Source organism: Seriola lalandi, unplaced genomic scaffold (genome assembly GCF_002814215.2).
Source record: "Seriola lalandi dorsalis isolate HSWRI2012SDOR001 ecotype SW California unplaced genomic scaffold, Sedor1 jcf7180002054353, whole genome shotgun sequence".
NCBI lineage: Eukaryota > Metazoa > Chordata > Actinopteri > Carangiformes > Carangidae > Seriola > Seriola lalandi.
The window spans coordinates 164,168-176,308 of NW_019524906.1; the positions used below are offsets into that span (position 1 = coordinate 164,168).

The 12,141-nt window shown below is 43.1% G+C and overlaps 1 protein-coding gene across 2 annotated transcripts; it reads left to right on the top strand.

Moving 5' to 3' along the window:
* The first annotated feature begins 526 nt into the window (after window positions 1-526).
* LOC111656352 (uncharacterized) lies at window positions 527-12,077 on the top strand. 2 transcript variants are annotated; one of them, XM_023408041.2, is made up of 23 exons: window positions 527-710; window positions 1,222-1,353; window positions 1,480-1,540; window positions 1,636-1,812; window positions 2,304-2,429; window positions 2,607-2,747; window positions 3,640-3,765; window positions 4,080-4,112; window positions 4,594-4,716; window positions 4,930-5,052; window positions 5,229-5,351; window positions 6,434-6,556; window positions 6,787-6,909; window positions 7,381-7,506; window positions 8,139-8,267; window positions 8,382-8,474; window positions 9,022-9,117; window positions 9,232-9,327; window positions 9,590-9,685; window positions 10,149-10,250; window positions 10,349-10,454; window positions 10,992-11,108; window positions 11,300-12,077. In XM_023408041.2, exons 2-23 carry the CDS (start codon window positions 1,231-1,233, stop codon window positions 11,376-11,378), a joined length of 2,442 nt encoding a protein of 813 aa, XP_023263809.1. In that variant the 5' UTR covers window positions 527-710; window positions 1,222-1,230; the 3' UTR covers window positions 11,379-12,077. The 2 variants fall into 2 exon arrangements, with proteins under 2 accessions (XP_023263809.1, XP_023263810.1); XM_023408042.2 differs by lacking the exon at window positions 4,080-4,112 and having other exon boundaries at window positions 530-710.
* The last annotated feature ends 64 nt before the right edge of the window (window positions 12,078-12,141 follow it).

Here is a 12,141-nt window from a genome sequence, read left to right on the forward strand (position 1 = left end):
GGCTGGGCTTCCTCCGCTGTCTCCAACAAAAATGGAATGGCCTTGAAGGTATTCATTAGAGTCCACCAAAGTACATAAAATGACATGCGCCACTTGGTTCATACAGCTTGATTGCTCCAAAGTCAAACGACTGGGCTCTGGGTCCAGAACACATTACCTTATATATATATATATATATATATATATATATATATATATAAGGTAATGTGTATATATATCCCACTTTCTCTCCAATCACAAAGTGGTAGAAATGATTAACCAGCAGACCACAGAACCAAACTTCAAGGAGTTCTCGCCATGTGCTCTTTGGAGCTAAGTTAACTTTAATAACACTTTTGTGATCAGTTTTGCCTTTCCTCTTATGAAGTTCTCTTGTGAAGCTTGCTGACTGGTTTTTCACCTGCCTGTCAGGGTTCGGAGCAGGGGCATCTCCCAGCAGCCTGCAGGCCTGTCTGCGGCAGCTCCTCTGCGGTGGTCTGGGATTTGTGGAATGGGAAGTTCAGAGTTCCTGAACAGGATGTGGAATCACCGCTGCAGCGTACAGCCCCCACCACCACCACCACCACCACACTACAGAGCTGGTTTGCGGCTGGGTGAATCCACATCTGGAGAAGATAGGAAGCGCTTTTTTTTTGTTGTTGTTGTGACATCTGGAAATCTATTTGTCTCTGCCTATCTTCTGGTGACCCGTGCGAGCATATCTATCCCGGGTAAGTTGGCTAAAACGAGTGTGTTAACTTTTACTCTGCCTGTGTGTCACATCATTGCTCTCCATATCAGTTCCACTGCAGACTTTTTAGAGACGCTTTTTGAGAGTTTCTTGTCGCAAACGTTTTCCATTAACATCGCTACTGAGTCTTAGCTTTTCATGAATTACAATAACTTGACATCAGACTCAAAATTCAGCTCACTTTACTTAAAACATGAATACAGCTGCTCCAGCTGCTAAAGTCTCTTTTGTTCTGTGCACATCGCCCAGGGGGTTGATGTTAACTTAATAACAGGGTGCCCTTGCCCCTCTGTTGTTTTGCCTGCCTAGACACGCACTGTATGGCTTGTGTTACTGCTGCACACAAATCATATGAGTATAATGCTACTATAAACTAGTACTTGTCCCATTCTGTCAGTTCTCTCTTCATTTAAACATTATTGAATCATTGATCTGATTCTGTCTTGATGACAGCTCGGTAAACACACCTCCTCCTCTTCCTGTCTCCACAGATTCAGGTGATGACTCACCTCTGGACTCTCCTGTCAGCCCTGCTGCTGGTTTTTTCAGTGGCTGAACCTCTGAGCAGCCCTGAGGAAAATGAAGTCATGAAACACACAGAGGCCGAGTTCACCAAGAGACAGGTCAGTGGAAAGCCTCCGTGCTACTACAGAGATTCTGTTGTTCAGCTTGAGACATTACAAATGTCCTTACTGGGTGTGATTGCGTAACTTAAACTCAATTTGTTGCTCTCTCTGGTTCACAATCAGGTGATTGAGAATGCAATCAGAAATCTCAGTGAACCTACTCCAACCCACACGCCCACCACATGTGAGGTTTTTTTTTGGGGGGGCTTTTCGTGCAATTTCTTTTGATTTGCCCTTCAGTTTCCCCAATAATAACCCCTTTCTTTCCCTCTGCATTAGTGGATCCCTTGACTACCACTGTGTCTCCGAGCTCCAGTCTTGTTCCTCAGTGTCCAGCAAACCAGGTGATGTTGGAGAGCAGCAATGGCTGTGGCTGTCCATCTGGCACAGTGAAGGTCGGTGACAACTGTACCTGCCCTGCAGGCTTCACTCTGGAGGGGGCCTCAGAGTGTAAAGGTGAGAGAGGACAGAAGCAGCAGCAGAAACCAGTGTTTAAAGGTGCCATGTGTGTGTCTCACAGGAACATTAATAAAATCATTTCTGCATTCAATTTTAGAAATGAGTGTAATTACTTCATACAAATGAGGTGATTGAAGAATGGTGGGCAGCCTCTACTCCGCATTTTAAGCAATTTACAACATTTTTTTTTACAGGAAGTCAGCAATGAGATATGCTGCAATTAGGGAAAGGGCAAATGAGAAATGACTTCCAATATGTTTATCATCGACAGGAAAGGAAAATATCTACTTAATGTCAGGGTGTTTTGGGAAATGTGATTTCAATATACAGAAAGCAATGCACCAGCAATGAGAGCATTTCATATTATGATGCTATGCTAAATTTTATCCATCAGTATACCTACCACATGTAGCAACATGTTTCCTATGCTTATGTGCATACAGTGATCTCAGTTTGATGCAGTATATCATTTTCTCTATGTTCGACAGATGTTGATGAGTGTGAAGGAGGGGGGCCAGGACCATGTGGTCTCCATGCCAGCTGTACTAATACCCTCGGCTCTTACTCATGTAGCTGTCTCCGTGGTTACCTGATGGGTGCTGGAGGGTGCCAGGGTTCGTCAGCATCTGTGTGTGTGTGTGTGTGTGTGTGTGTGTGTGTGTGTCAGGCAGAGAGGATGTACTGCATTTGTGTGAGAGCATGTTGGAAGGAGAGTTTCAGAAATGATTATCTGTACCTTTCAGCCTATGTATCATGGTAGTAATTCATGTGTGCTTTGTGGGTTTTTCCAGATATAGACGAGTGCGCTCTGGCTGCAGTGACGGGCCTGCAGGCCTGTCAGGGCGATGCTGAATGCAAGAACACCCCTGGTTCCTTCACATGCTCGTGCCCTGCGGGATATGTAATGGCCCTAAATGGACAAAGCTGTGTTGGTGAGGCTGATGTTGACATATGTTGTGTATGACTATAGCATGTGGATGTGCAATGTGCTGTACATTCAGAAGACCTAGATTGAGGTAGCAGTGAGGTGTGTAGGGGGGTTGTTTTTTCTCTCAAACAACATAACAAGAATTGGAAAACCCATTTAAAGCAGGGGTCTCCAACCTTTTTTTACTCTGAGAGCTACTTTGACAAAATAAAAGCGGGTGAGGGCTACTCGTGTTTTATATTACTGGTTACATTTATTCATATGTTGTATCAAAACTCTCAAACTAATCTCCAAAAGAAATCCGATGAATAAGATAATTTTACAAGTCATCAAATATCAATATCCAAAACTCACATTTGGTTTGGAAAATCACGTCATGGTTCAGTCAAACCTGAACACACAGACATGACGACACCGTTGCAAATAAACCTCCATAAATCTGCTTAGACATCAGAGAAAAAAGAAGCTCCAAAGTAATCCACTGACAGTTGTCAATACAGCCAATGATGACATGACAAACAGGAACTTGAAATAGTTAATTCGGTACACTTCATTTTCTAAATGAAGTATGTATGGTAGGTCTGTGTATTTGATTTAATTGCATTTGGAGTAGATTTACTGTGCGAGGTTGTGTTGTGTGAGCCACCTGTACGCACACCAAAACTCTTCCCTACCTCAGCACACATTCAAACCAAATAATTAAGATAACAAAATATAAAACAGCAATGTACAAAAACATGTTTAACAAAGGTTGGGACGCAAAATAACCTTGAATTACTTGGAGAGGTTTAAAGGGTAATTATAGTAAGTGTGCCTCTGTGTCTTTGCCATAGTGAAGATTCCATATAAGACTGTCAAATGAAAGCTTCCTATTTGTTGGTTTCTTTCCACTGCAGATGTGGATGAATGCAGCTTTGAGGAACTGTGTCGCCGTGAGCTGGGAAATGTGTGTGTGAACACCCCTGGCAGCTTTATGTGCCAGTGCCAGCCGGGCTTCAGAGCCGAGGCCCTCGCCTGTGTTGGTGAGTCTGTCGTTGAGCCTGATCACAGCTGACCATAAGACAGATGTCCAGACAGATGTCCAGATTTAATCTGGTGTTATCTTCATTTTTCACTCAAGATTAATAACTTGTGCTGACAGGAAGGAAGTCTTTGCAGGAATAGTGAGCTTCAATCTGCTGCTTTGCTGCTTGCCTGCTTTGTTCCTCTTTGTTTTTGTTTCCCAACCCCCCTTTCACCTCTAAAACTTTATCCTCTAAAATCTTTTCTTTTTTCTACACGTCTCTTCTGTCTTCTTTGTGACTCCTCTGCACCTCTGGTCTCTGGCCCTCTATAGGTCCTGTGTGTCCAGACTACACCGTGTGTCAAGGTATGGTGTGCTTTCCATGCTTAACTCATGCTGCTTGCCTAATCATCAGCAAAGTCTTTGGAAAAGGTCATTGTCATAGGAGTTTCATTTTATAATGTTTTTTATCCATATTTTATTACTATTTCCACAATTACCATTTCCTCACAAAATTGCTGTCAGAAAGTAATGGAAGTGTCAAGTTGGACAAAGAGGAATAAAAGAAATGGGGAAAAGGAAATATTGTCTCATAATTAATTCAGCATCTTCTCATAGTGTTGTAGGGACACAATTTTACACCACTTATGTCTAATAAGGACTTGATTGAGGTTTGGTGATATGAGAATTCTTTGGTAACTCTATTACTTGCAGTCAAATTAGGAGGCTTCATTACACAGATGACAGTTTTAAACAACAACAAAATGTTTCATTGCAAATGATCACAGAGTAATAGGTCAATAAAACAGTCCTATACTGTGTGTACCACTCTCTTTCTCTGTCCCAGATGTGGATGAATGTACGGAGAGTCCTGCGGTGTGTGATGGTCAGGGTGTGTGTGAGAACACACTAGGGAGCTATAAGTGTGTTTGCCGACCGGGTTACCGGGGAAACGGCACACACTGCGAAGGTAAGCAATTAGCGCTGACGTCGCTCCATGGGAAAACTCTGTTTCCTGTAGACGCTTCCGTGTGTGCGTGTGTTTTAATGCTTGCTGTTATGCCTTCCATTCAATTTATGCCGAGTGGCAGAACAATGTTTATTGAATAGAAATGAGCTGAGTTTTGGATTTAGATTTAAAAAAAGAAAAAGAAAATATATAGGGTGTGTCGTCTCCTTCCAGATGAGAATGAGTGTGCGTCGGGTGGTCACGGGTGTGATACCAACGCTCGCTGTGGCAACATCATTGGCTCGTATTTCTGCCAGTGCTACCAGGGCTTCAATGGAGATGGACACTCTTGTTTTGGTGGGTAAGCAGTGTCTGTGTCTGTGTGTGTGTGTGTTTTCCATAGTGCTTAGTAGCATTAAGTGTCCGCCAGTGATACTTGTGTCATAGAAAAACAATATTCGGCGTGTGCCAGCAGCACTTGGGCACACAGCACTCACCAGACACCAGTCCTTTAGGATTGTCCTTGTTTACAGACGTTGATGAGTGCGCTGTGAACAACGGCCACTGTGAACACAACTGCACCAACGAGCCAGGAGGGTACAGCTGCCAGTGTGCCCCCGGATACCAGCTGGACCAGGGTGGACGCAACTGCACAGGTAAAAAGCAGGTCAGGAGCAGCGTGTTGTTGCCACATCAAGCGGTGGCAGATGAAATAAGTGAACACAATGTTGACAATATCATCACCTATTTGAATTGATATAGCGAATTTCAAACAAACATTGGCTTATTTACACAACTAGCAGATACACAGCAACATCATCATTCGCTTGGAGTCGTCTCTCTGGACACTGCTCTGTTTTTGGTCTCTACCAGTTCCTGAGGGAAATATCTGGCTCCTTAGTTGCTAAATGCCTTAGCTGTACCCATCTGCTGTTTAGTGCCAGGCAGGTAGAGTACAGTGGCTTTTCAAAGCTTTTTCTCTGAAAACAGCTGCTGGCTGCAGCCGAAAACAACGCTTTGAGAATGATGAGAGTGAAGTTAAGTTGCAGACCAGATAGTTAAACAATGAGCTGCAGATACAGCTGATAATTCTCTGTCACCACAAGCCACCCCTTTCACATTGTCACTCTACTTTGTGTATCTGATAGGTGAGGTATAACAAATGAGTGTTGTAACTTGCCAGCGCAGTCCAGAACATTGTAAAAGTGGTAAATGGACTGCACTTACATTGTAGTTTTCTAACTTAACAGACAAAACACCAGTGGTGGCACATCTGCCATTCAAGACGCCGGCCTGCCCATGGGGATCAGCTTTGGTTTAGTGTCTTGCCCAGTGGCACATCGACATGTGGACAGCAGAGACATCATTGAATTACTTTTTCTGTGAAAGGTTTCATAGACTGGCCTCCTTCTTACAAAGATGAGCCCCACTACCCAATTTACACTCAGGTAAAGGGGAGCTCAAGATCAGCCAGCAGCTGGTAAATAAGTGTCAGCAAGGGGATTGCCTCTCCTGGGAGCAGTGCATCATCCTCAAAGACCAGTCCTTGATCCAAACAACTCACCTCTTTTTAACCTGTCCTCTATTGCAAACCCCACTCACCTGGTCCTCCAGGCTTGTTGAAACAAGTGCTGAAATGAATTGCAGATATTGTTTGGCTAACGTCTGAATGAGCCCTTATACTGGGGCTGTGTTCGGTCACGACAAAAGACTTATATAAATGTCTCTGATCCCACAGACGTGGACGAGTGCTTAACGCTGAATGGGACCTGTGAGCACGTTTGCATCAACACTCTCGGATCTTTCCAGTGCTCCTGCCGGCCCGGCTACCAGCTGCACATCGATGGCCACACCTGTGTGGGTCAGTCACTCGCCGACACTCATTCACTTCTCACTGCTGTTTAGCCACTGGCTTTCAGTCATTTAAACAGGATGAACATCAGTGATTTACCAGCATGTAGAAGAGGATAAGGCTGCCATGAATATGCTATCTCACTGTCTCTTTTTGTGTGTGTGTGTGTGTGTGTGTGTGTGTGTGTGTGTGTGTGTGTGTGTGTGTGTGTGTGTGTGTGCGTGCATGCGCACACTCAGACATTGATGAATGTAAGCTCCAGAATGGTGGCTGCTCCCACACCTGCACCAACTCTCCAGGAGGACACACTTGCCACTGCCCTCCTCCTCTGCTGTTGGACACGGACAACCTCACCTGCAGCAGTAGGTTCCTCATTACAGAGTTGACATTACATTATTTATTACACATTATTATTATTATTATTATTATTAAATGTATATTTCTGTCAGATTTTTACTGATAATGATGTTAGAGTTGCAGCTTTTTAAAATGTAAAAACTTCACATGTAAAAGGCCAAACCGGTTTTCCATGGTTTTATTAATGTTTGTTTTCCAAATGTTACATTTCACCGTAGATATCACAGTTATGCTCTAGTAATATTTTTGCTTTAGGACTATTAAAGTCTGGGCATACCTTCTATATTACTGTACCTTTCTGTCTGATTATCAGATAACATTAAATAAGAAATGTCTCTTTGAAAAAAAAGTCACAATTTATAAGCTGGAGTTCTGGGAATTTTTGGCATTTTTGCTTGATGAATGATAATTTGCCTCAAACATTGTTACGATCTGTAAATATTCAATGTTAAAATAATTTCCTTTCACCTGAAAAGATGTTACATCTTGTAAGCTGAGAAATGGCGGCTGCGACCACGTATGCACTGTGGGGGCTGAGGGCCACGTCCAGTGCAGCTGCCAAACAGGCTGGAAGCTGGGCGAGGACCTGAGGACCTGCGTGGGTGAGACTTCATTTTCACTCACACTGCCACCACCTTTGTTGCTTTGATGCTCTGTTCTGGTGACGCTGTGGACTCTGATTGGACATTCAAATGTTTATCAAAGAAATGAAGCTGTTTATTTCTGCACATCAGTATATTTTTTAAGGGATTTTGGGAGCAACTTATGTTGTGCAAAGTTTGATTGACTTTTTTAATTTTAAGTACAAAATTACTGAATTAAATTCTTTTAGACTTCACCATCTGTTTAAACAGCCATACAAAGCTTCTCCAAGTGTAATTTCACACACATTTATTATTTCAGTCTCAGTAAAGAGCTGGAAAGATTTGCCCAGATCTAATCAACTCCTCATCTATTCTGCCCTCGCCAGGCTGAAGGTGTTCGTAAACAGAAATCACATCAGTTGGGAAAAAAGGAAGTGCGGAAATTTGATTTGCTGCTAACGACTGATGAGTCTAAACAGTTCAGCTGTGGCCAAGTTTTCTTGGACGATAACCTTGTCGCAAAAAGCCAAGTTTCTCTGGTCACTCAGCCCAGAAAGGAAATGAACAGACTGTCTCATAGATTGTTCCTGCTGTGTTTAAAATGTCGGCCTGTTTAACTGTCTCCCTCTCTCTCTCTTTGTTATCGTGAGATGTGAACGAGTGCGGCGACTTCACAAACGGGGGCTGTGAGCAGCTCTGTGTGAACCGTCCTGGTGGGTTTAACTGCACCTGCAGGGGAGGGTATGAAGTTCGAACTGATGACCTCACCAAGTGCCAGCGTGAGTCAAACAACATACATCTTGTGCAGTGATCATGATTCAGACAACAGTATTGGTAAAAGGGACTTGGTTAAAAACATGAAATTATGCTGAAAAACTTCTCTGCTTTTCCAGCTGTGTGTGACCCTCCCTGTCAGAACTATGGAGTGTGTGTGGCCCCAAACAGCTGTGACTGTCCTCCAGGCTACCCTGGTGTGGGCTGCTCAGGTACGAACCTGCGCTGTTGCACATGGATAGCATTTACATTCTGGTAGGATTAGTGGTCTGCGGTGCACAGTGACTGTTGACAGCTTTGTTTTTAAAAAGTCTGTTCACAGTTAGTGAGAGAAACATCGCTGCTTTAAGTATTATCTGATATTAAAACCATCATTATGATGTACCATCATCACAACATGAAATATAACCCTTACCCACGGATACGAATGGAGACAAAACATGGTATTAGTAACAGGTTTGAGATGATGTACAGGGAGATGTTACTGGAGATGTAAAATTACTGCAGTGACCAAAAAAGGACGAGACTCTTATCTATGGATACATACCATATGTTTCATGTGATATTCAGAGAGAAGATTAAGCCTTGAAAGCCTTGAACAAGTAATCTGGAAGGTCTCACTGGAATATAATTTCATTTGTGTCTATGTCATATTGAGACTGAAACGCTGATTATAAGATCAGTATGGTGCAAATGCAAAACCTTACGTTGCTATGGGAAAATTGCTGAATGAAATCCATGTGGGTTTGTGTGTCTCAGCTATGTGCTCCCCGCCCTGTGCCCATGGAGGTAGATGTATGCGCTGGAATATGTGTCTGTGTCCTCCTGGCTGGACCGGAGACGGCTGCCACACAGGTACATTTTCTTCACTCTACTAATCTTATGAGTCTTGTTTTGTGCTCACCAACTCATACCTTTACATGACCATGTGCTGAGGAAGCTTTATACAATGCTTTTCCTTTTTGTCAGCGGTGTGTGAGTTGCCCTGTGCTAATGGCGGTCGCTGTGTGGGGCCTGATAACTGCCAGTGTCCCTCCGATTACACCGGCCCCCAGTGCCTTTTGCGTGAGTAACAAAACTACCAGCACATCTGGCATCAGTTTCACCAGGCAAGCAGGTACTTCTCGAGGGAAGCTAGAGGTCTGTTATTTCTACCTCCTGCACGGTAGTAGCGCTGGCTGGTAAAGTATAGGTTATACCATGATGGAAAAACAAAAACGCAACGAGGAAATCTGAAACCTGTGGACTGGACAACTACAGTATGTTACCCCAAGTGTAGTTTTCCTACATAGACCCACCTCTATCTCTGTATGTGTGTGTTTTGTAGCCCTGTGCACTCCTGCCTGTCAAAACGGGGGAAGATGCGTGGATGTCAACAAATGCACATGTGTTGATGGATGGCAAGGAGCTCGTTGCCAGATAGGTGAGATTGCACGCACTTCAGTGTCAGTACATCTCTCCATTGTTACATACAAACATTTCAATAAGCAAGCATTTTTATACACATCACTGATAAATCAATTAATTGACGCACAAGTCACAAGTAGACATAGCCTTATTTTAACAAGTCACAGGCCAGAAAGACTGGGAACTGCTGCCTTATGATATGCGGTTCAAAAGTCAGCCAGTCAGTGGTGCTGTGTACAACTGTTAGTGCAGCACCATACATGCGGGTTACAAGTTCTTGCCTGTAAAAAAAATAAATAAAAATCTAGGCTGTAACTCTGAGGTTGAATGTTCCCCACTAAAATACCTGCAATAAATGCTCTGTGAATTTCAACCCTAAACTTTACTGTGTGTTTGCTTTCTAACGTGTTGTGCTGTAGAGATGAGCTGTGTTGAGCTGGATTACTGTTGACTACATCCCTGTTCTCTGTCTCCCTCAGAGCCCGTTCAGTGTCAGAAACCTTGTAAAAACGGTGGAGTGTGTGTGGGCCTCAACAGGTGCCGCTGTGCCAAAGGATTTACCGGAAGCCTCTGTGAAACAGGTTAGTCCGTGTGTGTGTGTGTGTGTGTGTCTGTGTGTGTGCAAGAGACCTTTGCCTTCACTTTGCATTAAGACTCTTGCTGTGTGCTGTGTCCGTAGCGGTGACCACCCCCTGCGTGCCGCCATGCAAACACGGCGCCACCTGCAGTCCTCACAACACCTGCACCTGTCCAGAGGGCACAGCAGGCCTACGCTGTGAGAGACTGTAAGTACGAAAAACAACAGAAGCAAAAACAGAGTCACAAATAACACCCATGAGAACTTCAGTAATGGTTAACTGGGCTACCCATCATGCATTTGTCTGAGAACACATGAAGCTTGCTACAATGCATTGGACCACATCTGTTGTTTCCCTTAATGAGATGCATAGTTACAGTTACTAGCAACATGCAGTTAGTTGTGTGATGTTCTTTTACGGTTCTGTTATAAATGGCAAAGCCAAGTTTTCATAATTGTGCCAAATAAGTTGCTAAAAATGCCAAACGCCACACATAAATAGTGCCGAGATAATTATCATGTGAAACATCAGGGATTCTGCTTCGTCATTTCTGTTTTTGTCTTGAGAGTGAAATGTCTTTCAAAACATCACTGCTGAACAGCTTCAGCTCTAACAAAAGAGACTCTTGTAAGGCGTAATCATTGCAATGCTTTGATAACGTTTTCAACCTGCAGATACGATACAGAGTTGTCATGTAATTACAATACTGCTCCTTATTCTCATGGATGTGTGTTTGTGTCCTAGGACGTGCCCTGTGGTCACCACGGTGGTCAGTATGGCTCGAGCAGTGAGAAAGGCATTCAGGGAGAGTTATGTTGACCGCTGTGGACCCCTGGGAGTTCAGCTTTGCACTAAATACAGGTAAACTGTATATGCTCTGCTTAATTAAATAGATTAAACATGTCATAAAAGTATAGATAAATAGTTTTTCAAGGTCTTGGAAAACTGTGACAAAAGCAAATGTAACTCGTGTGTTCCTTTGTGGACCAAAATTTAAACATATGTGAAAACAATGTGACAAAGTTGTGTCTGCTGGATGGTTGTGTTTCCAGGATAAACCAGGCTCGTGTGTACCTGCAGGCCTACAGGGTGGGCTACAAAATCCAGTGTCCAGAGAGGAAGGGCAGATGAAGGCCTTGTCACAAGGAACGTTCAGCCACTAGACAACATTTTGCTCAACAGACAACAAGTGAAATGACACTGAAAATGAGATGAAACTTAATCAGTGTGAGGGCGATGTGGCCTCTGGGCAGTTTCACCCTCAAATCAAGCCTCTGTGTTGAAATGAAAAGTGGACTTGATTGTATCATAAAGGATGTTTATTTGGTTTGTATGTCGACAATGATCTTTATCTTAGTTTTGTACACAATCATGCTGTTTACATTTCATGAGAAATATGCCTTAGTATATGAAATGTACAATGGATTCAATATTTGCAATGTTTGTATATGTAAGTTGAAAGTTGTTACATTTTACATTGATTGTCTTTTTACGAAAGAGTTGACTTTAAGGACCATCCATAAAGACGGTCACACAAACACACTTACATGTTTTTGAAGTTAACAACCTCTGTCATTGTGAATGACAGAGGTTAGATAACCATCTCACAGAACAACTTACAATACCAGTACTTTTGTGCATTAGTTTCAGAATCAAGTGACATAAAAGAACTGCAGAACTACAGCTATATTATATTCTTATCACCATGTAGTACTGATATCGGCCCTCTTGTGTCAGCTTGCTGTTGACTATTACTGCCCCCAGGTGGCCAAACATATCTCTGCAGCTTTAAGATGTACACTAGGCCACAAATAAAACCATGACACTTCACTCAGTTTAATGAATCTGAATACATCTAAGAAATGACGGAAAGCTTGTGTGTGTGTGTGTGTGT

What these genes read in the sequence shown, in the direction of transcription:
- LOC111656352 (XM_023408041.2), top strand. Translation starts at nt 1,231, where the DNA reads ATGACTCACCTCTGGACTCTCCTGTCAGCCCTGCTGCTGGTTTTTTCA. An exon ending in GGGTGCTGGAGGGTGCCAGG is followed by an intron (nt 2,430 to 2,606) that starts GTTCGTCAGCAT and finishes GGGTTTTTCCAG; the next exon opens with ATATAGACGAGTGCGCTCTG. An exon ending in CAGCTTTGCACTAAATACAG is followed by an intron (nt 11,109 to 11,299) that starts GTAAACTGTATA and finishes TTGTGTTTCCAG; the next exon opens with GATAAACCAGGCTCGTGTGT.